General features: G+C 45.6%; 1 protein-coding gene across 2 annotated transcripts in view; it reads right to left on the bottom strand.

The window, feature by feature from the left end:
- LOC117056892 (glutamate receptor ionotropic, NMDA 2A-like) overlaps positions 1–23,512 on the bottom strand; it is a 91,678-nt gene that overhangs the window by 29,282 nt on the left and 38,884 nt on the right. For both annotated transcript variants that reach the window (XM_033167587.1, XM_033167586.1), the window contains exons 3-9: positions 21,265–21,379; positions 16,452–16,657; positions 13,737–13,905; positions 13,436–13,589; positions 10,671–10,796; positions 8,910–9,139; positions 6,155–6,315 (exon numbers count right to left, since the gene is read on the bottom strand). In XM_033167587.1, coding sequence (XP_033023478.1) covers positions 6,155–6,315; positions 8,910–9,139; positions 10,671–10,796; positions 13,436–13,589; positions 13,737–13,905; positions 16,452–16,657; positions 21,265–21,379 — 1,161 coding nt within the window. The remainder of the gene's footprint in view (positions 1–6,154; positions 6,316–8,909; positions 9,140–10,670; positions 10,797–13,435; positions 13,590–13,736; positions 13,906–16,451; positions 16,658–21,264; positions 21,380–23,512) is intronic.

The raw sequence follows: 23,512 nt of genomic DNA, 5'->3' as shown, positions 1-23,512 counted from the left end.
AGGGATACTGGAGTGGCTTGCCAGTTCCTTCTCCAGGTGGATCACGTTTGGTCCAAACTCTCCACTATGACCTGTCCTTCTTGACCTGTCCATAGCTTCCCCGAGTAATTCAAGCCCCTTCGCCACGACAAGGCAGTGATCCATGATTATTTTAGCCCAAAAATGGAAACAACAAGAAGTACCGATGGAAGAAGAGTGGCAGATGAAGATGATGGACTTTGCAGAACTGGCGAAGGAGACAGGGAAAATCCGAAACCAGCGAGAACAAGTATTCCAAAAGGACTGGAGTAAATTTATACGATATCTGAAAGATTATTGTAAGCAATTAACATCACCAGCAGGGTTGTCTGAAGACTTGCAAAGAGAAATTTTTCTACCTTTCTACGTTTATTTAAATTCTGAGTCATTTTATAATGAGTGCAATTAGAATTGGAAAACGTACATAATGCAATGATATAAAGGTTAATTTTGAAAGCCATGAGGAGGGAGGGAAGGAAATCGATAGGCATAAAGTAAATAATGATGATGTGATAAATAATTATAATAATAATACCTTTATTGTCAATGTACAACCTGTGTACAATGAAATTAACCAAGCCTCCCTCCTCCCCAAACACTCAATCTCATTGCACTCTGTGTGCTTGTCGCACAACACACCAACCCCAAAAGTCAGTTGCGCTATATTATTTTACGTTCAGCAGCCTAACAGCCCACGGATAGAAACTGTTTTTTAGCCTGTTGGTACAACTGATTAGACTTCTATATCTCCTGCCTGAGGGTAGAAGATTAAAGAGGTGCTGCCCGGGGTGTGAATCGTCCCTGAAAATTTTCTCGCTCTCCTAAGGCAACGATCCCTTGCGATGTCATCTAGCGGGCTCAGGGGACAGCCCATGATATCATTTACTGTGTTCACCACCCTCTATAAAGACTTTCTGTCCGTGGCTGTCAAGCCAATGTACCACACTGTGATACAATATGAGAGGACACTTTCTATTGTGGACCGGTAGAAGGAGGGCATCAGTTGTTGTTTAACATTGTTCTTTCACAAGACCCTGAGGAAATGGAGTCTCTGTTGGGCCTTCCTAACAACCTGAGTTATATTGTTTTTCCAAGTGAGGTAAACTCCCAGGAATTCAAAGGAAGAGACTCTCTCCACACAACTCTCCCCGATATACAACGGGGCTAGTTCCCCTCTCTTCCTCCGAAAGTCCAACATTGTATATAATTAAATAGAAAATAAAAATTATACATATATATATATATAAAGAAACCAAAGTGGATTAGACAACTTGATGGAGGATTAGGCTATCAATGGCTACTAGCCAGGATTGCTACATCCAACCTACATTGTGGGAGGTAGTATGGCTTTTATATACTGGTAGCTGGAATCGGACGCGGGTGGCGCTGTGGTCTAAACCACAGATCCTAGGACTTGCTGATCAGAAGGTTGGCGGTTCGAATCCCCGTGACGGGGTGAGCTCCCGTTGCTCAGTCCCTTCTCCTGCCAACCTAGCAGTTCAAAAGCACGTCAAAGTGCAAGTAGATAAATAGGTACCACTCCATTGGGAAGGTAAACAGTGTTTCCGTGTGCTGCTCTGGTTTCGCCAGAAGCGGCTTAGTCATGCTGGCCACATGACCTGGAAGCTATATGCCGGCTCCCTCGGCCAGTAAAGCGAAATGAGCACCGCAACCCCAGAGTTGTCCACGACTGGACATAACGGTCAGGAGTCCCTTTACGTTTAGCTTTTAGCTGGGAATCACAGGTGGAAAGTGTGCTGTGGTTCTCAGGTTCTGCTTGTGGTCTTCTCATGGGCATCTTGACAGCCACTATGAGAACGTTCTGCAGGACCAGGTGGGCCTTTGGCCTAAACCTGCGGGGCTCTTCTTAGTATTGGCGTGTTTTGTCATCCTCAAGCCTAGCCCAGTAATTCAAAATGCCGGGACCAAAAATGGCATTGACCCACGGAAGCCCACAACATCGATGGGTCATGGATTATCTTGCCAAACTCATAATATTTCTTCCTGCTCATTGGCTCAATGCCCCGATACGTTATTCAGCACCAGGGATTGGGCTGAATCCCAAACTATTGTGAGCAATGAATAGAAAGTCGACAAAGACCACATACGCCTAATAAAGGTCTGACATTGTTTTTATCATGGACCAGTCATCGTGAGGCAATTCTTTGATATGGTAATAGTCGACGCAAGAAAAGAAGAAATGTCAACATTAATCTCCTTTAAGGAATTATAATAATAAAAAGTGAACTGTGAAAAAGATGATTTCTGTAGGCATCTGGCTGGCTGGACTAGATGGGCCTTTGGTTTGATCCAGCAGCCAAGATCGTTTGTCTTATTGTGTTCCTCCCTATTAGTGGATTCGAAAATGGACCAGCATCAGATCTGTGCACTGGTCTGCAATGGTGCAGATCAGGTGAATCTCTCAACCTTTCCTAGTGGGACTCTACTTATGGTCCCATGTTTGTTTGTTTGTTTGTTTGTTTGTTTGTTATAGTGCTGTGGTACTTACAAATTCTATTTCTGTTTATTTATTTTTATTTAGCAAGTTCTAGACATGCCATTTAAAAAAAAAAATCTGAGCGTTTTACATAAAATATTACCCCAAAAAATGAAAACAGACTTAAAAAAACAGACACACTGAAATTAACAAAATAAAGATTTAAAAACAATCCATTTTAAAAATGAATCCTGCATTGCAGGGGGTCGGAACCTCGGATTCCCTTCCAACTCTACCATTCTACGATTCTTTAAATATGCATAGTGGGTAAGATCCATTGTCAGTCCTACTCTAAGTAGACCCAACAAAAATTAAGAGACCTGACTAACTTGGCTCCGTTAACTGTAATGGATCTACTGTGTGTAGGACTTAGTTGGGGTCAACCCAATAAAGCTATATATCTGAACAGGCGTGCTCTGGTCCATGGGGTCACGAAGAGTCGGACACGACTAAATGACTGAACAACAACAACAACAACAACATCTGAACAGGCTTGCCTAAAAAAATAAGCATGGGACAAGAGTTGAAAACTCTACAATGGAGGCATTTGTCCAATACTAAGAACTGTAGAATTGGCTTTTAAAAAACAAAACTAAAAACAGCAGAAGTTCTGATGAATGCCAGGCAGCTGTGCCCGAACGCTAAAGGCCCTGATGGAGAGCTTTTCTCTCACCTCACAATCCTTCCTTAAGTTCCCTGAGACCAAAGCTCATCCCCTTAGGAGTATGTAGCAGTTGTTGTGTATTGATCATGAAAAGACCGTACATGACAGGCGATTTGCACCATCTGCTGCAGAAGGTGTCTGTCAAGGAAACCGACACAGACACCTTGGGATGTCCACGTTGAGAAATCACTTAAGAAAAGGAAGCCGCAGCCGAGGAGATCCGTCAACGGCAATGAATGGCTCGCGCTGTCAAGAGGATGGGAGGTAAAAGCAGCTGCCACAGCTGGAACCAAGTGGATTTTCCAAAAAGTGGTCCTGGTTGCCCTGGAACGTCACACTGAAGGTTCACTAGAACCTCTTTCTAGCCTGATCCTGAGTGTCACATGCTCTCCACCATGTTATGAAAATTCAGCGGAGCAACTGCTGCGCAGAAGATATGCTGAGGGAACTACACGTATTTAAAATGGTTTTTAATTATAGAAAAAAGAAGTTACACTAAGATTGCAAAATCCCACAAACCATGACCTAACCAGTGACCCACCCACCAGGGTACAGAGTGTTAGGATATTGGTACAGACCGAGCTGCAAAAGCAGCAGCGAGGCCGGTATGACTTGTGATTTTCCCATGAGAAAGACAGGTGTTTTGTCTGCTTTCTCAACCATGTGATGTTACTGTATATCTTTACTTTCACTTTCAGTTCTGGCTCAAGAGATGCTAGATGCGTTATGCACAGCTCTGACTTACGGAGCTGGCAAGCAGAGACACACTCTGCATCTTATCTACAATAAAATAGTTTAGCCTTAATGGCTTGTGTGTGTTGTTCTTCAGACTGGGGAACAATCGCATATCAATGTGCCACTGGACTTGAGTAGCCAGGAGTGCACCCAGGCTTCGTCCCTACCTGGGGGGGTCAGTCTCACAACTTGCCCTAGGCGGGACGTTTTCTAACACAGAGAGGAGTACACAACACTCCTTATATACTACATTTACAGCTCAATTAACAACACCTGTTGTACTCCCTCACATGTGCAAAACTAAGTCATGAGATTTACAGTAACCTTTAAAGAGGTATACATTTTGTGGAATAATAATGAACCTTGATATCTGAACTAATCAACACATCATTCCTCAGATGAAAATAGGGACATCTTCTACATCTGTGTTGTGTCCACCACTACCACACACCCACACCCATGTGCCGCCTCCTCAGAGGCTGCGGCAGCGACACAGACTCAGCACCCAAACAAAGCAAGCCAGAGCCAAGAAACTGTAATGGCTGCTCTTCAGCACCCATGACCCCTCAAGCACCCCTCGCAGTCATGGCCACGGCTTTGCGGACAGGCCCTGCGCCCTTTCACTCCCCCACTCACTGCTTTCTTTATGGGAGACCAACCGACCTAGAAGTGGGGAAACGGTGGAAAACCATTTTAGGGGCATTCAAGCGACCCAGGCCCCGTTTCCGTAAAAACAGGAAGTGGCGCCATATTGAGTGGAGCGGGAAAAGGGACCAGGAGGCATAGATCTGTTGGAGGGATGCACGGGTCTGAATTTCCAGTAACACGTTGAAACACTGAATGGAAGGGAAGGCCCCCCAGGAATTCGGGACTCTGCGTGGAAAAGGGAGAAGCCGTGATGGCTTAAGAGTTTTCATGATGATCCTGGGGCTTTCAGGGCCATTGGAGGGTATAGTGGTGCTGTTCTACTGTTAGATTTCACCTGACTGCAACAGAGGGAGAGGTGAGAGAGCAAGGCCCCTTCTGTCAGCCTTGCTAAGACCACTGGGCTCCTCTTCCCCCAGAACTGACTCCATCCACAGGCTTGACTGGCTGCATCAGAGGAAGAGTTGAGACCACTGGGCTCTTCTTCCCCCAGAACTGACTCCATCCACAGCCTTGACTGGCTGCATCAGAGGAAGAGTTGAGACCACAAGTCCCCTCCCGTCAACCTGGCTGGGACTGAATTTCTGCCCCCTCTTTTGCCAGATCTATCTCTTATGCTGGTCACAGTCCTTGTGAACCTCCTCGACATCAGAAAAGTGGCCTGGACCTAAAAGAATTTAATCAGTTATGTCAGAATGCTAAGCACTGGGCAGAAAGGCCAAATGCCAGTGTGTAGCCGAAAGCCGCAGCAATAGAGATTTCATTGTATTTCCATATGCTCATTTCAGATGTATCTCCGTCAAAGCAGATCTAAGAAAGGAAGTGGAACATTTGCTGAGGAGAATCATCAGGATGGCTTAACTCGGAGATAAGGACCTTGAGGGCGAAATTCCCTTCTGGGCAACCCTCCAAGGGCCGTGCCAGTGGCGGGCGTGACCAGAGGCTAAAGTGGGAGAAGTAATGAATGTAAATCTTCCTGCATTGAAGGGAGTTGGACTAGATGACCCTTGGGATCCCTTCCAACTCTATGATTCGATGAATAATAATAATAATAATAATAATAATAATAATAACAACAATAATAATTTATTTATACCCCGCCCATCTGGCTGGGCCTCCCCAGCCACTCTGGGCGGCTTCCAACACAATACTAAAATACAATCTTGCTTGAAATCTTGCCTTTGTGTAGTAGGCTAGTTGTACGCTGTCAAACACAACCTTCCCTATTCTCCAGTCAGGAAAGCAAGAGGCACAATCAGATTTCAAGGACACATTTCCAGGCAGGCAGAAACATTCAAGGAAGGAGAGAAGCAGGCCCAGTAGAGGTGTAATGTGAGGAAGGGCTGTGTGGCATGAGGAGAAACGTGTGGGCCAGATACAGAGCAAATACCTGGGGTCCGAACATCAAGCTACTCTCCCATCAAGCATTCCCCAATCCTGCTACCCAATATCCTGAATCTGGGAATGTTTGAAGCAGACCCGGGACATTCAATAAAACGAATACCTGTCCATTTTTCACTCTTTCGGGTTGACCATTTTGGACATCAGAAAAGTGGAGCATGCATGGTTCTAAATCAAAATAAAACGACACTTACCCAGTTTTCAAACTGACCAAGGCATCCTCCACTCCTTTCTGGTTGTATTTCACCATGTAAGCGTGCATCTCCTTATAGTTGTTCCTGATATTTCTCTCCGTGCTCCCATTTGGGACAGTCCCGAACCGAAAAGGAGGTGAATAGGCGTATGGTTGTTGAAACTGGAAAGGAGGAGGAAGGAGAAAGACAAACTAAGAAAGCCGTCTTCGAACACATGGAAGAAGGGGTTTTTGTCTCACCATGGACTTGATGAATTAATGAAGTTAACAAAGGCCATTGGCCCATTTAGCCCACGTATGAGCCCCTCTCATAGGTGCACAGTACGTTTGCCTTAGGTCAAGTGAGGTCATTGGTCCATTTAGCTCAGTATTGTCTAAACCAGTGTTATTAAGTCCCAATATGTGGATGGACTCCAGTTCCCAACATCCACAGCCAGCTTAGCCGAAAGGTCTAAGGATTACAGGAGTTGGAGTCCATCCACATCTGGGGACCCAACCTGGAAGAACATTGGTCTACACTGAATGGCAACAGCTCTCAGAAGCAGAGGTCTTTCCCAGTCCTGTCTGGAGATGCCACTGATTACTGAAGCTGGGACATGGTGCTCTCCGTACATTGCTGGACTGCGAGTCCCACTTTCCCTGAGCACTGGCCACACTGGCTGGGGACGATGGGAGTTCGAGTTCAACAACATCTGAAAGGCACCACATTGACTACTCTTGATCTGTACTGATTCGCAGCGCACAGAAACGCTGTTTACCTTCCCACCACAGCGGTACCTATTTATCTACTTGCACTGGCATGCTTTCGAACTGCTAGGTTGGCAGGAGCTGGGCAGCTCACCCCATCACAGGGATTCGAACAGCCGACCTTCTGATCGGCAAGCCCAAGAGGCTCAGTGGTTGAACCTGGTGCCTTCTGCATGCATGATGACTGAGCTAAAGACTACTCCAGTCTAGGATCTCTGGTGAAGAATGCCATTTCACAGCCCAGCTACAGATGCCAGGGAATTGACCTGGAATCTTCTACATGTTAAGCACATGTTCTCTCAGTGAGCTGTGGCCTCCTCAGTAGAAGCTGCCTTCTACAGAATCAGACCACTGGTCCACCTAACACTTTGGGGATTGTTTGTGCTCAGAAACTCATTTGCAGAAGGAAATGGGAAAATGCATATGTCAAAGGACTGCTCCATCTAGCTTGGCATGTTGACAACTTTTGAATGGGAACAACTTTCCCTCAGGCAGAGGGAGGGAGGGCGGTGTCCTCAACACTTGCTCCCAGACAGTGTATTGACTACAATTCTGGAGAGGATGGTGGTTTTAATACATGCGTCAATCACTTTCATACAAAGTCTCAAAGCAACTTAAGCAGAAAAAATCCAAATGGATGGAATCAATTGAAAGGCAAAATATAATTAAAATAAAATAAAATAAAATAAAATAAAATAAAATAAAATAAATTTTATTTATACCTCGCCCTCCCCAGCCAAGACCGGGCTCAGAGCGACAAACACCAGGTATAAAAACAATTGATTAAAATACAAATTAAAAACAATATTAAAATACAATATTAAAGTGCAGCCTCATTTCAGTAGAAACTCAAATTTAAAAAGTGTCAAATCTTCACCAAGGCCAACTATCCAGACTGGTGCCACGTGGGCCAGGAAAGAAAGCCAGGGGAGTCCCCAAATAGGAGCAATGCACAAGATTCCTAAAATGTTTATCTAACCACACAGTCCTGTCCTACCCCACTAAAAGTGGTGTATCACATTAGAGACAGACTTGGCTACCAAAGGTCTGGAACACCCGAAAACTGACAGTGTTGGTGTTGGGAACAGCTTTCCACAAACAGTGGGCCACCCCTGAAAAGGTGTGTTCTTGAGTCTCCATCCTTCACACCGTCCATGGAGAGAGCCTCTAATGAAGACAGCAGAGGCTGGTTTGGCTCGTGTGAGGAGAGGCAGTCTCTGAGGTCCTGAGACAAGTAAGGCTTTATAGGTCAAAACAAGTACTTTGAAATGACTCCAGAAAATAAATTGGGAGCCAATGCGGTTGGGGCAGATTCAGTGTGAGAATCAGATCTCTAATCATGTACTCCATGTTAAATCTGTCAGATTCTCAGTTTCTCAATCCTAAATTCAGTTCTCCACATTCATAGCCTGCACCTTCCGCAGACTGGGACTCAAGGTGTCTTACACCAATTAAAACCAGCACAGATAAAATATAGAAGGCTAAAAACTTGTAAAAGATAATCATTAAAAAGTAATTATAGTGTAAAAGAATTAAAACATATGTATTAAAATTCAGATTGCAAAAGAACAAAGCAGTATTTCCACACCAGTGTGCATTAAAAAAAATAAAAATGTTTCATGAAAATTCACCAGCATTTTAGGGTGGCTTTCTCCTAATTCACACATTTTTGCCTGAAATTTTGCTCAGCATACATATCCCTGCAAAGCAATTCCCACTAATAATTTTCGTTTCCTGTTTTCACTAACACATGCGTTTTTACACACACTTTTTAAAAACCGCATGATTTGGGCTGCAGAACAGAACAGCTTTGCAAAATCCAGGGAAATGCAAAATTTCAAAGGATGGCTGCAATTCTGTTTGCATATTGTTTCATAACGCGTGGATTAGGTAGGTATGCCTTTAAATGAGAACTGAACCCAATTTCTTCCCTCTCCTATCCATCCCATTTCTCGCCGCTAATGCAACAAGCCTGGGGACTGGGGAGAGAAACAAGAGATGAAATTCACCTTCTTATCACTGAGGCCGGTCACCTGGTCCACAAATTCCTCCTGGATCATGAATGCAGCCAAGTTGGCTGTGTAGCTTGCCAGGAATATGACAGCAAAGAAAGCCCAGACGGACACCATGATCTTGCTGGTGGTCCCTTTTGGATTCTGAACCGGCACGGAGTTGTTAAACACCAGGCCCCACAGCAGCCACACGGCTTTCCCGATTGTGAAGGATGGTCCGTGCGGATCTGCAAGTCACAAAGACCCGACGTTAGGATAAAGCATCCATTGCAAGGAAAGGGTTACTGAGGTCATCACCATAATGCTGCTGTTGTTGTGGCAAGTTGCAGCTGACCAAGTCCTACTCAGAGTCAAAAAAATCGAAGGGATTCAGTATAGTTACAACTATTTTTAGTCAACTGGCTTCACTGGGTCTGTTCTGAGTATGATTTAGGCCACATTCTCACCAAACCAGACCCTCCAAGTGTCCCTATTTTCAGAACTTTCAGGGAATAGACTGTGCTGGCTGATCTCAGGGCCCCCCTCTCTGTGCACAGTGGCGGAGGAACCCCTTTCCGGCACCTGGGGTGGCGCAACCCGTGCGTGCACACTCTGTACGGAAAGCCACACAAGCGCAGTCCGTACGGAATGCTGCACATGCACACTCTGTACGGGCTTCCGCTCGTCCACGGTGGCTGTATGGGCTGCCGATTGCACGGCATCCATACGGGCTGCCACGCGAGCGGCATCCCATATGGACTGCACATGTGCTGCATCCCTATGGGATGCCACTCACGCATGGCGATCCTACAGGCTGCCACATAATAATAATAATAATAATAATAATAATAATAATAATAATAATAATAATTTATTATTTGTACCCCGCCCATCTGGCTGGGTCTCCCCAGCCACACTGGGCGGCTTCCACCAAACATTAAAATACATTTAAAATATCACAGTTTAAAAACTTCCCTAAACAGGGCTGCCTTCAGGTATTTTCTGAATGTCAGGTAGTTGTTTATTCCCTTGACTTCTGATGGGAGGGCGTTCCACAGGGCGGGCGCCACTACCGAGAAGGCCCTCTGCCTGGTTCCCTGTAACTTTGTTTCTCGCAGTGAGGGAACCAACAGAAGGCCCTCGGCGCTGGATCTCAGTGTCCGGGCAGAACGATGGGGGTGGAGACGCTCCTTCAGGTATACAGGACCGAGGCCATTTAGGGCTTTAAAGGTCAGCACCAACACTTTGAATTGTGCTCGGAAACGTACTGGGAGCCAATGTAGAGCTCTCAGGACCGGTGTTATGTGGTCCCGACGGCCACTCCCAGTCACCAACTGGATTAATTACAGTTTCCGGGTCACCTTCAAAGGTAGCCCCACATAGAGCACATTGCAGTAGTCCAACTGGGATCATGTGTGGACACTGCATGAGCATGCGCCCTCGGCCGCTTTACAGCTGGGGGGAGGCAGGGCAATTTTGTCACCCCCTCCCAGAGTGGAACACGGGGCGGAGCGCCCCCTCTGTCCCCCTTCCTATGCCCCTGTCTGTGCGAAATAAGGTGCCCATCTCAGCCAAGGACTGCGAGAGTCACCCACAAAGAACTAGTCCATTGTAGGCCACATATTAAAAGAGACTCTCTGACCACTCCCACTGTGTGCTGTCTAATTGTTTCCCGGGAAGCCAAAACGGGGTTAAGGAGGTGCAAAGGGGGTGAAAGAGGCAAGAGAGGAGACAGAAGGAAGCTTCTGGCGAGTCGTCCCCCTGAACACGGAGTCGTACCTTTCCCTTGTGCCAAGTTCCGGTTGTAGCCCACGGGGCTGAAGTACTCAAACACAAAGACGGCGATGGCCGACACAATAAGCAACATCACAAACATCATCACCCAGACCGAAGCGCTGAAGGGCTCTGCGGAAAGAGGAGAGCGTGAGTTGCAACAAGCAGCCTTCTGCGGGGAGAGAGGAGAGGAAGCGTTGACGCGGTTGCTCGCCGGAGGTTTTGTGTGTGTTTTAAGAACCAAAATAGCAGCAGGTAATCTGACAACGCTGCTACGCCTCTCCGGAGTCGCAATGCAGGCTGGAGAGAGAGAGAGACCCCCCTCGCAATGCATCTCGAGCTGCGAGTGTCGGGAGGCGAGTCCCATGCAGCGATCTGGCCTGGGAAGAAAGCCCGAGGGGGCGGAGGAGAGGTATAATAGAAACAAAGTCCTGCCCCCCCCCTGCAACTTTGCTCAGGGTCACCATGATCTGTGCTGCAGTTCGACGCATGCTAGCACATGGAGAGATGTCGGGCTAGGTTAACTTGATTAGAGAGGGAGGGCGGGGGGAGATGACAATCTCGCTTCCCGTGCCATTTCTCTCCTGGGATTTTGCCTCCGTAATTAGGACACGTCCAGATCAAGGTTCTATTTCAGTTAGGGGTGGGCAGCAAAGGTTTAGCAACTCTTTGCAGGGGAGTGAAAGTTTGCAAGCATCCGGTGCCATCGAAAGACTTGGAGGGCAAGTGCACCGTGGTGAGGCAGATTTGCAGAAAATTTGTATGAGCTAATGCAGATCCCAAACTTTTGGGGGCCCCCCTTAGTTCCATAAATTCATCCCCTGTGTCCCCTACCCTAAAAAAAAAAGCATTAATCAGAATAGTGATTTACACAAGCCACTAAGGAAGATAATAACACGATGAAATAGCAATCAATTGCACATTTATTCAAAAGCCATTTAAAACTATTTAGTGTAATTGATTCAACAGAACTGATTAACTTGATCCGGTGATATCAGATTTTCAAAAGCTAATAGTCATTTACGTTTCCAACACCCCCTTGCCTCTTAGCACCCTGCTAGTTAACCCCACCTCCTCCTGTGGGTGGTGCCACCCATTTTGGGAACCACTGAGCTAATGTATATCTGTAGATGCCAATGCATGCCAGTTTTCAGAAGGAGAGCCAGACTGCAAGCAAAGTGTAAAAAAAAATTTAAAAAAAGTTTTCAAAGTTAAAACAACAACAGAAGGGAAGGGACAGGAGATCTGGGCTCCACCTTCCATATGACACCCCTTCAGATATTTGAAGGTGGCTATTGTCAGGGTTTTCCTGTGTTGCTCATGAGTAACGACAGAGCCTTCAGTTGCTAGGACTATTTATTGTGCATTACTATTTTACATTGTAGAGCTAGTTCAAAACATGACCGCTCAGTCACTTGCAGAATCCGGAAGTGCCCCTCTCCGGTTTCCCGCCCAACACCAAAGTCTTGGCACCCTAAAACGACGTCTGCAGTGCCTCCTGAACCCCCCAATGCTGTGCTGGCGCCGGAAGCAGCAGTTCTCCCACAGATCCTCTCTGGCTGGCAGGGCTGGGTCTTTGCCCAGAGTCTCCAAGCCTCTGCAGCTCCTCCTCCCTTGGCTAGAGGAGGAGGAGGAGACCATCGACAGAAGCAGCTGGGGTTCCCTGTAACGTAGAGAGCCCTCCACTTGCGAAGAGCTGCTCTCCCAGTCCTCCTCCTGAGGAGGACTTCTTTCCCTGCCCTCCTCCTGAGCAAGACCTCCAACCAGCCCTTCCTCTCGAGTAGTCCTCCTGTCCCCCTCCTCCTCGAGAGGAGGATCTCTTTCCCTTCGCTCCTCACAAGGAATACCTTTGCCCCGGCTCTCCTCCCGAGTAGGACCTCCCCTCGCCCTCTCCTCGCGAGGAACCGGGCGATCCCTGACATCCATCATATCCCCTCTCAGTCTCCTCTTTTCCAGGCTAAACATACCCAGCTCCTTCAACCGTTCCTCATAAGGCCTGGTTTCCAAGATGTGCGTACCTCCGGCTTTTATGGTTTTATTTTAATGCTTCGTATTACTGAAACTTAAAAAGGGCAACAACCCTAGCAAACCATAACGCGATAGCACCAAATATGCTAAGGTAAAAGCTAACAAAAATCTGACTTCGTGGAAACCAAGGCAAGTGCAATGCAGAGAGGGAGGCAGAGGAACCTGCAGCAAAAGGGGGAGAACGGCTTGCACCACCTTGAACTCCTTGGAGGAAAGAAGGTGGGGTGTGAGCATGATAAAAAATAAAGAAATGAACAAAAGAAATAAACATGCTCTAATAGCAAGTCCAGTGCTTCTGCTGCAGCATCTGAAGACACATCCGTATTCCATTCAGGACTGCAGATCTGCCGTCCTCACCATTTAATCTCTCAATCTTCACGCTGCCCCTGGGGGATTTCGCAGAGCAGGATGGCGCTGGTGCTTGTGACCACCTCTCATCCAAAGAACTGCACCGAGAGCACGTCAAATGTGGCAGAAGAACTCTCTAGCTCCCTGGCTGAAAGTAGGTCCCCGTCTTCAGCACTATATTAAGCAGACCAGTCTGTTCTCCAAACTTTTAAATGTGCAATTTTTAAAAGAGTGACAGAAATGTGTCATGGAACTGCTAGGCGTACCGTGTAGGTTTTGGGGGGTGGTTTTTATGGGGGGGGAGAGAATGAAAGCTGTCAAAGTATATGGGAAGGGTGGGGGGGAGATAAAGCTGGATCAGTCTGTAGAAACGGGGAAACGGGAGGTGGGCTTACCTAAAAAAGCAGATGGAGACACCGTGCCGTTACTCCGAGACACCATGACGCTGATTCCCGTTTCCACAAAGGGCACAGAAAAATCGACCACCTCCGAACGCTCGCCGTTGATGGTGAGGGATCCCACGGCCATCACGGCTTGCTTTTTGACCACCTGGTGCCCAAAGAGAAGAAATAGAGAAAGAGAAAAGACGGACAAAGTCAGTCCACCAAGGGAGGTCCGTCCCATCCAAGGGAGAATCAGAATCTTTGTGTGTGGCCAACTTTTGACTTAAGAGCTCTTTTACCTAACATAACTTACTTCCCCAATCATTCCGTTCCACTCGTTGTTGATCTTCTTCCCGTGCTTGCCATTGGTCACCAGGTAGAGGTCATAGGTGAACTTGATGGCTTTGGAGAGCTTCTTCAAGATGTCGATGCAGAAGCCCTTGCAACATTTCTTCACGTTCTTTCCTTCCTTGGTGATGTTGCTGATGAGGCAAGCAAACAAAAGCTAGCTGACTTAGAAACCCAAAGGGGCAGGCAAATATTTGGGTTAGGAGGGCAGGTCTGTCCATGAGTATTTCTAGTCAGGATGTCTGTGCAAAAACTCCACGTTGAGGGGCAGTGTATCTCAATATTAATTGCACAGGGAAATAACAGGAAATGCCTGTTGACGCCATGTGCTGCTTTGGGCGTTCAGGAAGTCATCACCTGGGTGTGGAAGAGGATGCTGGACTAGAAACACCTGCAATTTGATCCAGCAAAGCTCTTCTTACATTTTCTGTCACGATAACCAAATAACACAATAACTAGTCATGTCCATTAATTATTCTGAGCAAAACCTAACTGAATACTACCCTCTATGTATTATTATATGGGTATTATAAACAGATACGTTCCTGAGTTTCCTAAAACAGTGGTCTTCAGCTGGCCCAGATCAAAGACCTACCTCTGACTCACAACTCACCACATAGAACCCATTTGATTAAACTTAATAACTGAATACAACCCTCTATGTATCAATATATGATATTATTATATGGGTATTATAAACAGATACCTTCCTGAGTTTCCTAAAACAGTGGTCTTCAGCTGGCCCAGATCCAAGACCTACCTCTGACTCACAACTCACCACATAGAACCCATTTGATTTAAACTTAATAATGCACATTATGAATCCCAAAATGGCAATTCACAGAGCAGTATACTTTGGTGTTACTACGAAATGAAAAGCAGTGGCTATTACACTGAAAGGCTGGGAAGCTATTGAAAAGCTGTGCTTTTTGCAATATGGGAGAAATCTAGGAATAAACTAGGAAGTGAACAAAGTGTCCTTGCTCCATTCAGAGCTCTCTCAACAGAGGCACAGATATAGGAAGGTGGGGCATGTGGTTGGCCAGACACATACGCCTTGTTTTAACATATCACATGGCTTTCTCCAGCCACATTGCAACACTCGTGGAAATGGATGGAATGAGCACCTCCAATGTACTATTTGATAAGAAGAAGTTTCATGATATAAGATTTGTTGATTATAATTGTAAGATTAAGATTAGTTATAAGGATTTAGATTTTACAATGTTACAAAGTTACTAAAGAAGATTCGAAATGAACGCACAAGGGAGGGCGAGAGGAGGTCCCAAGTAAGATTTGGAAGAAGTGAAGGATTTTTAAGTAATTGTGTTGTTTTTGTGTGTTGGTGTATTGTGTTGTTTTGTATGGGATGTGTGCATTTGTAATTGGTTTAATTTGGAAAATCCAATAAATTTTTATTTTAAAAAAAGGGAATGAGCACCTCCATCGGAAGAATGCATCTTAGTCCAGACACCTGTGGAACGCTCCTTTCATCTGGTCAGGCTAAGCTAGAACCCAACATGGCAGCAACAGCATTGCTGCGACCCATCTGGTTTGGCCTCTCCTAAAATACTCAGCGTTCAGTGTCTCCCACACCTTCCTAGGAAGGATATTCCACTTATGTGGTGCCGCCTCTGAAAACAGGTGACTTTCGAGGGGGGGCAGGGCTTGGATTCAGCGGCCACTGGAGGCCAGACGCAGCTTGGCTGTGGAATTGGACATCAGAAAGCTAAGATCCTTCGCAATTAAACCCTTCACCCTTTGGCTTTTCAACACAGGTCCGGGGGGGGGGGAGAGACTTCTCTTTTCTTTGTTTTCCCTTTTTTATTGCGTTATTTCGATACACAATATAACAACAAATACAAGTAAAAAGGTAAATTAACAAATTCCAAATAGAAATACACAACTTATCCAACCGTACACCAAAGCCCTTACAGGCTCAAATAAAGTTACTTATCAAATTCTTTGAATCATTTGTATCATGTTTTGATCTTTCAAGACCGGTTCCTCTATACCTCAACTATAAGCCAGAAAAAAGGGGGGGGGGGAAGGAAAAACAAAAGAGAAAAAGAAAAAGAAAAAAAGAATATATATATATATATATATATATATATATATATATATATATATATATATATATATATATATATATTCTATTTCTGATTCCTCAGATCCGATTCCCTGCCGAATCCCTTTGCTTCAACTTCGATTTATTTGAATGTTTACAACACAGCATAGTCTTGAATACACACTTTCCAATACATTCTTAAGTAATTCTTTACTCCTCATTCTTTTCTACAGCTTATTACCGTTCCCTTTATCCCTCAAATGCTGGCATGGTGACAAAGCTTTTATTATATTTTAACACATATCTTTTATAGATCTCCCACTTCCCAGCAAATTTCTGCTTTGTACCTCCTCTTAGGTTATTTGTTAGTAGAGCCAACTCAGCTAATTCTTGTAATTTAACTTGCCAATCAATAACTTTGGGTACTTCCTGGTCCTTCCATCTTTTTGCCACTACTAATCGGGCCGCCGCTATTCTGTACAAGACCTCCTTTAACTTAATTGGTATCTCTTTATCTATCATACTTAAAAGGAATGTCTCAGGTCTTTTGGCAAAAGGACTTCTCTGGGGAAAGCACTTTGACGATCGGGGGTGGGGAAATCACGGACTTACTTAATGATGACAAACTTCCGGCAGGGCACCGTGTTCTTCACGCACGTCTCCGTCAAAGGGTCCATGTCCTCCACGATGACAAAGGGGGCTTCCTCCAGGGTGACAATGCTCAGGTGGTTGTTGTCCGGCTCGCTGTCGTTGAAGGAATTGAACCTGGGCCACACTGAATGCTTATGCAGAAGCGTTTTGTTCTCCCATTTCCCCACCTGCAATGGGGAGACGTCAACACAGCTCAGAGGCGGTTGATCTCAGCATGAGCAAAGCTGCCCATTTCAGCTTATATCGGTTCCTCATTTCTCCCCTCCCCCCATTCTTGAGGACAGCTTGCCCTGTTTCCTCGACGGTCTGCAGATTTTTTATTTTTATTTTAAGCAGCCTGCATTGAATCATAGAATCCTAGAGTTGGAAGAGACCACAAGGGCCATCCAGTCCAACCCCCTGCCAAGCAGGAAACAGCATCAAAGCATTCCTGACAGATGGCTGTCAAGCCTCTGCTTAAAGACCTCCAAAGAAGGAGACTCAATGCATACCCACTGTTGCTTTCGTTCTGCAAACAACACGTAATCAATTACCTCTCTCTGCCCACGTTTGCATTGTGTTTCCCTTGTACTGGAATGAATGGTTTAAAATAACATAAAATAATATAATATAACATAAAATGGCAATTTGATTCTTGAAATTTAGCCAGCCTTACCTGGAGATGCTGAGGATCAAACCTAGGACCTTCTGCATGCAAAGCAGATGTTCTACCCCTGAGCTACGGCCCTTGTCCCTACTGTGCAACTGCCTCATATCTTCTCCAAGAACACCTGAAGCTGGGTGGTAGGTCAGCTGCTTTGAACGCAGAAGGCCAAAGATTCTATTCCCAGAATCCCAGTTTTAAAAGAATTGGGTAGCAGGGGGGATGAGAAATATCCTGAGACCCTGGAGAATTCCCAGCGGTCAAAGCAGACAATACTGGGCTAAATACTCTGTAATGGAAGGCCTCATATATACTCCTGATGAGATACAGAGGGCTGTCAAAGGCTCCCTGTCCCCTCTTTGCCCAGGCTGCCCCACAAAATCCCCACTGAACCACCAGAATTAATTGCAGGAAAGAGGAAAAAAGGCAACCTATTAAAGCAGGTTTTTGCTGGCCGGTCATCTGAAGGAACAGAGGGAGGCTGGATATAAAACTAAAAAGGAATGAGACTCCTCAAGGATGCCACACAATGCAAAGCTGCTAATCAGTCCTTGGGAATGAATATTGTCCTTTATTGCACAATAAAAGATATTCATAGATCCTTCCACTCTGGGAGCGTGGGCACTAATTCTCAAAAGAGCATTTAAAGTCTTGGCTGAGAAAGATGATGGATGCTTTTTTGAGGGGGTGTCCATTTCCCCTGCTATTTTGAAATGCAAGGAACAATTACCAGAAGCAGAACAGTTTTGAGGAAGGCAACAGTATATTGTTAATCAGGTTAACACAACGGGCTGGGGATGAGGCAGGCCAGTGGCCATGTATGAGGGGAAACCTGATAGTTGGCTTCAGGGACCAACTGAGTGATCTTAAAGGAGGTACTCTGTTATATTGGGGGGAGGGTGCAGAACCAGTGGTAGTGCTGTGGTTAAAGTGTTGGACTAGGACCTGGGAGACAAGGGTTCAAATCTCACTGGGTTACCCTGGTCTAGTTGCTGATTCTCTCAAGTAGCGCCAACACAGTTCATGGAAGACAAGGCAAGAAGAGGGCAACCAAAATGGTCAAAGGCCTGGAAACAATGCCTTATGAGGAACAGCTTAGGGAGCTGGGTATGTTTAGCCTGGAGAAGAGAAGGTTAAGGGGTGATATGATAGCCATGTTCAAATATATAAAAGGATGTCATCTAGAGGAGGGAGAAAGGTTGTTTTCTGCTGCTCCAGAGAAGCAGACACGGGGCAATGGATTCAAACTACAAGAAAGAAGATTCCACCTAAACATTAGGAAGAACTTCCTGACAGTGAGAGCTGTTTGACAGTGGAATTTGCTGCCAAGGAGTGTGGTGGAGTCTCCTTCTTTGGAGGTCTTTAAGCGGAGGCTTGACAGCCATCTGTCAGGAATGCTTTGATGATGTTTCCTGCTTGGCAGGGGGTTGGACTGGATGGCCCTTGTGGTCTCTTCCAACTCTATGATTCTATGATTCTATAAGGACAATAGCCACCACAAGTAACCAATTCTACACTGCCATAGATGGTAGCGATTCACACAATACACTTAAAACGCAATGATACCACTTTAAACAAGTCGTGGCTTCCCCTGAAGAATTCTGGGAGCTGAAGTTTGTTAGGGGTGCTGAGAGTTGGTAGGAGACTCTCTGTTCCCCTCAAGGAGCTTTAATTCCCAGAACTGTTTAACTATCAATCGCTCTTCCCAGGGAACTCTGGGAACTGTAGTGCCTTGAGGGGAAGATGGTGTTTTGCCCCATTCCCTTATGCATTCTCACTGGAGATCTAACCTAACAAAGAAATGGTCTCAGACCACTTCTCCACCATGCCTAATATTTATAAACCCCTATCTTGTCTCTACCACCACCCCATGCCCAAACTAAGACATGCCCAAACGTTTGGCCCCAGGGTAGACGACACAGTGCTCTCCAGATGTTATTGAACTCCAGCTCCCATCAGCATGGCTAGTGATCAGGGGGTGATGGGATATGTAGTCCAACAACATCTGAAAGCTACTCCCAATTTCGGCTTGCCTTTCAAGGAAGTTCATTCTTCGAGCTCTCAATCCATTTGCCATTTTCTTCACCTTTTCTAGCTGCCGAGCTGACTGCAGGGGGTATCAGCCCCAGCCCCCCTGATGCCTATTGTCAGGGCCGGCCCAACAAATCAGTCCAGATCCTTTGCTTCCTCTTGTTACTTTGGTGCAATCTTTGTTCAACTAGCTGCACATTTCCCTGTGCTCGTCTAATGGGCATTGTAAGCAACTGTGTGCCCTTGACGATCATCCGTTTCTTTCCTTTCTCTCTCTCCAGCATTCTTAAACATAACTGCTATTATGCACCAAGAATCATGATTACCATGAATTAATGCACGCCGGCTTTAATTGCTGGCCATATGGAGAATCTTGCCATTCTCTCAAAGTTAAAATGGCCCTTGAGCAGCACGGTAAAAGGTTTTTGAGAGCATGTGACTCAGGCAAAGAATTATACAGTAAATGGTATACAGAAATGATTGAATGTGACCAGCAACACTGTTTCATCTCTCTCTTTCTCTCTCTCCACGTTTAGTTACAGATGAGATTAATAAGGACGCCAGCTTTTTACAGATGGGACTGCCGCGCTGCAACAGTGAATTAATTGAGAGCTAAATTGAGTTAAAATCCAAGCCTTTCCGTGTCATTTGGAGCCATCCTCAAATCAAATCCCAGTGCTCCCTTTCTTCTCTCTCTCTCTCTCTTTTTTGAGAGAGAGAAAGACTAAGGGACCAGCTACATGTTAACATGTCCTCCTATATGCATAGAAATGTAGGTTGTCGTCACATTCTGCAGTTTGCATGGAGTGTATGTTGTAACTCTGAAAATGCCTCTTGCTTGTCTGGACGGCATGCAAATGTGTGCAGAAACACAGCTGACATTACAAAGGTAACATGTGCAATTGTTCTTCTGCTGTCTCCAGCCCTATCTGCCACCCATTGAACTGGTTGTAAATAAGAAGGCAATGAGGTGAGTGCTGGCTGATCACTGTGGTGCTCCATTGACCCAAATGGACAATTCTCCACTGCAAACCCTATTATTATTATTATTATTATTATTATTATTATTATTATTATTATTATTATTATTCCCCACCCCCACCCATCTGGCTGGGTTTCCCCAGCCACTCTGGGCAGATTACAGCATATACTGAAACATCAAACATTAAAAACTTCCCAATACAGGGCTGCCTTCAGATGTTTTCTGTCTTCTCCGTGCCTCCCTCTTAGCATCTGCCTAACGGTAGGCTCAGCTTTGTACCTCCAGGGTGTCAGACAGGGGTCTTTCCTCCCTGCTACCTAAGGGACCGCCTCTCCTGGTATGTCCCAGGTAGGACCTTAAGGTCCTCAAATAATAACTTTTTGGAGGTCCCGAGCCACAAGTATGCTAGGTTGGCTTCAACTAGGGCCAGGGCCTTCTCAGTACTGGCCCCGACTTGGTGGAAAAGTCTGTCACAAGAGACCAGGGATTTGGCATCTTTCTGCAGGGTCTGCAAGATAGAGCTGTTCCAGCTGGCCTTTGGGTTGGTTTCAGTTTAACCCTGATGCTTCATTCTTTTGGTGTGATTGGTGGGCTACTTAAAAATGAGGCTACAGTCTAAATTAAATTTTAAATTGTATTTTAATGAATTGTTTTATGTTTTCATTGTGATTTTATTGGTTTTAGCTGCCCTGAGCCCGGTTTGGCGGGGAAGGGCGGGGAATAAATAAAAAATTATTATTATTATTATTACATGGTCCATTTTTAACTGGAGGTGGGGGGTTATGGTCCGCCAGGATTCCCTCCCTAGCCACGTAGCCGGTTGCACCAAGAAATACCTTCTTTCTGTAGTTTTATGAATACGCGAGCCACGAAGGCTATGTTCTACCCTCGACTGTCGGGTGGGCCATTGGCCTGGTCCATCAGGGCTTCTCTGACATTCCTATGCATTGGATAATATCAAGGGCGGGGAAAGACGCCAATTCGCAGAAGGCAACGGCAAGGCGCAAAGCGAATATAGTGCATGCTCTGTGCTCCGTGCATGAAATTCAAAAGCTATTTTTAAGAAACGGAACCGTGGAATTGTTTCTGCTTCTCTTTCGCGAGCCCCACGGCCTTACCTTCTCCCACGCCCGGGTTTGATTTAGCACAATGACCACCAGTCTGGGGTGCGCCTGGTAGCCATCTTCGGTGAAGGATAAATCCTTGCCTTCCCAGGTCACATTCATCATAAACCTAGAGAGAAAGGAAACGTTCAAAGGGAAATTAATGAGCTGCCCAACGGTTAATGAGCAAGCTAATTCAGTCATTGGATTAGCTCCGACGGAACATGCACCATAAATCCCCTCTTTGCTCTAAAGCCCCTCTTTTTGGGGGTCTGAAGCCAAATCCGCCATGTAGGCGCTTGGGAATTAGTCCCATTAAGGTCGGCGGCGCTTAATTCCTCTGTTAAGTGTGGTTTTGCAGCCAAAGCCCGCAGGGCTAAAGGGACCAAGAGGCTTTTCCTTTGAAGTGGCAGCCAAACCATTATGCAGATGTGTCCAGTTCTGCAAAACGCGGGCCATTTCTTATCCCTCCACGAAATAAGTTAGACTGTGAGAGATGAGCAAGTCTGAATGGTCTGGAGAGCATCCACCGCTTCTGCTGGGCTGCTGCAAAGTCCCTGCGTTTGCCAGGGCAGAGGAGTGTTTCGGACAGAGAGAAGATCGTCTGTCCCCCCGCCCTTTCACAATATCTGTGGGACCTTCAGAAAAGGAGTGGGCCAAATTGTGGCCAGATTGAAAATATCATTTATCGCTGGACCTGCAAGGAAAGTACAGCAGTGAGCAGATGTGTAAGACGATGCACAATTAATTTAACAGTCCATGCGGCGCACATCCGGGATTTCAATCTGCATTCTGTCCCACAGAGTGAGATGCCTGTGCTTTCGAAAAGGGGCCGTGATAGGAAACGAAGCCTGTTGCAGATAATAATGCACCTAAAGCACACAATAATGATTCTGATTAAAAAAACCGCATCTGTGATTTTGCAGATAAGTGCCACCGGGAGTGTGATACCGGGATGCAGAAAGGAAGAAATGGTTGTGACAGTAAAAAGACGGGCTTTATTCATTTGAGCCAAGCATCCGTTAGCTTATGCTGCAGTTGCGCTTGTTTACCCAGTGGGATCTGATGAGAATTTATTACCTGTTTAGATCTTTAGCTGGCTTTTCCATAAGCCCCAGCACAGCTTACAAATGTCAAGGACATCGCTCATTCAAAGATTTTGAAGCAAAATACGAAAGAAAACAATTCAACACCTATAAATGTAACCGCAGCAGAGTAGAAACAATTTCAGAAGGCTTCAGGCCACTAAACATTGGACAAGGAAGTTTCAAATGCCAAGCAGAGGGAGAAAGAGAGAGGGCATGCTAGATGGATTCTTGCACAATTTCGTCCCACCACCAAAAAGCCTCTGCCTCTGGTACCCAAACAATATATCTCTACTGGTGATGGGATGCGGAGACAGGCTTCTGAACGTGACTATGGAGCCCAGGGCTGGTTCATAGGGAAGGTGGTGATTCATAACACATCCTCATCCTTGATTGTTCAGGCCAATAGCACTGGGACTTGTATCACACTTGCAAAGGAATACGCAATGAATGGAGATGCCTAAAGATCCACATGGCTCGATCCAGTTGTGTGGCTCCACTCAATGCTCCAGTTTGTTTGTTTGTTTGTTTGCCAAATCATTTTTATTAAATTTCCAATTATAATCATCACATCAAATATTCCAATTTTACATATAAATATGATCCAAATAATCCATATAAATCCAAATACACTGCCAAATTATTAATTTTTTTATATGACTTCCCATGCTTCAGACTATCAGGAGTCTTAATGTCCAATTCCCGTTGCCTTCCACAGCCCTATTCAATATCTTCGGTTCCCTTTCTGATGTTGTCCTTCATTCTTCCAGTGTGTGCATTTTGGACCAGTTGCTGTTTCCGAACTGCCTTTAACTACAGCTCCACATAGGTCTCTTGACAACAAGATTGGAAAATCTTTTTGCTGCTCCGGGAGGTCTTTACATGTGCTGTTCTGGGTGTGGGTGTCAAATGTCAGTGGTGGGAATGGACAGAGGCAAAAGCGGGTGGAGGAACAATTATGAAAGTTGTACAGGTGGCTAATGCACACCCTCCAACATTTCTCAGATAATATGGAAACAGTGAGAGGCTGGCCCATTAGCCAATGAGGCAAGGCCCCACCAACTTCACTTAGCCAGACCCCACCTGCTTGCCTTCTTCCTTACAGCCTCCAGGAGGCAGCACTGCCCGACAGCTTCATCCTCTGGGGTCTCAGTGTTGCCCTTGCACAACTCAGGGAG

This window comes from Lacerta agilis, chromosome 13 (assembly GCF_009819535.1).
Source record: "Lacerta agilis isolate rLacAgi1 chromosome 13, rLacAgi1.pri, whole genome shotgun sequence".
Taxonomy (NCBI): domain Eukaryota; kingdom Metazoa; phylum Chordata; class Lepidosauria; order Squamata; family Lacertidae; genus Lacerta; species Lacerta agilis.
The sequence above is the reverse complement of the archived record's forward strand: the minus strand, read 5'-3'. Positions and strand labels throughout refer to the sequence as shown.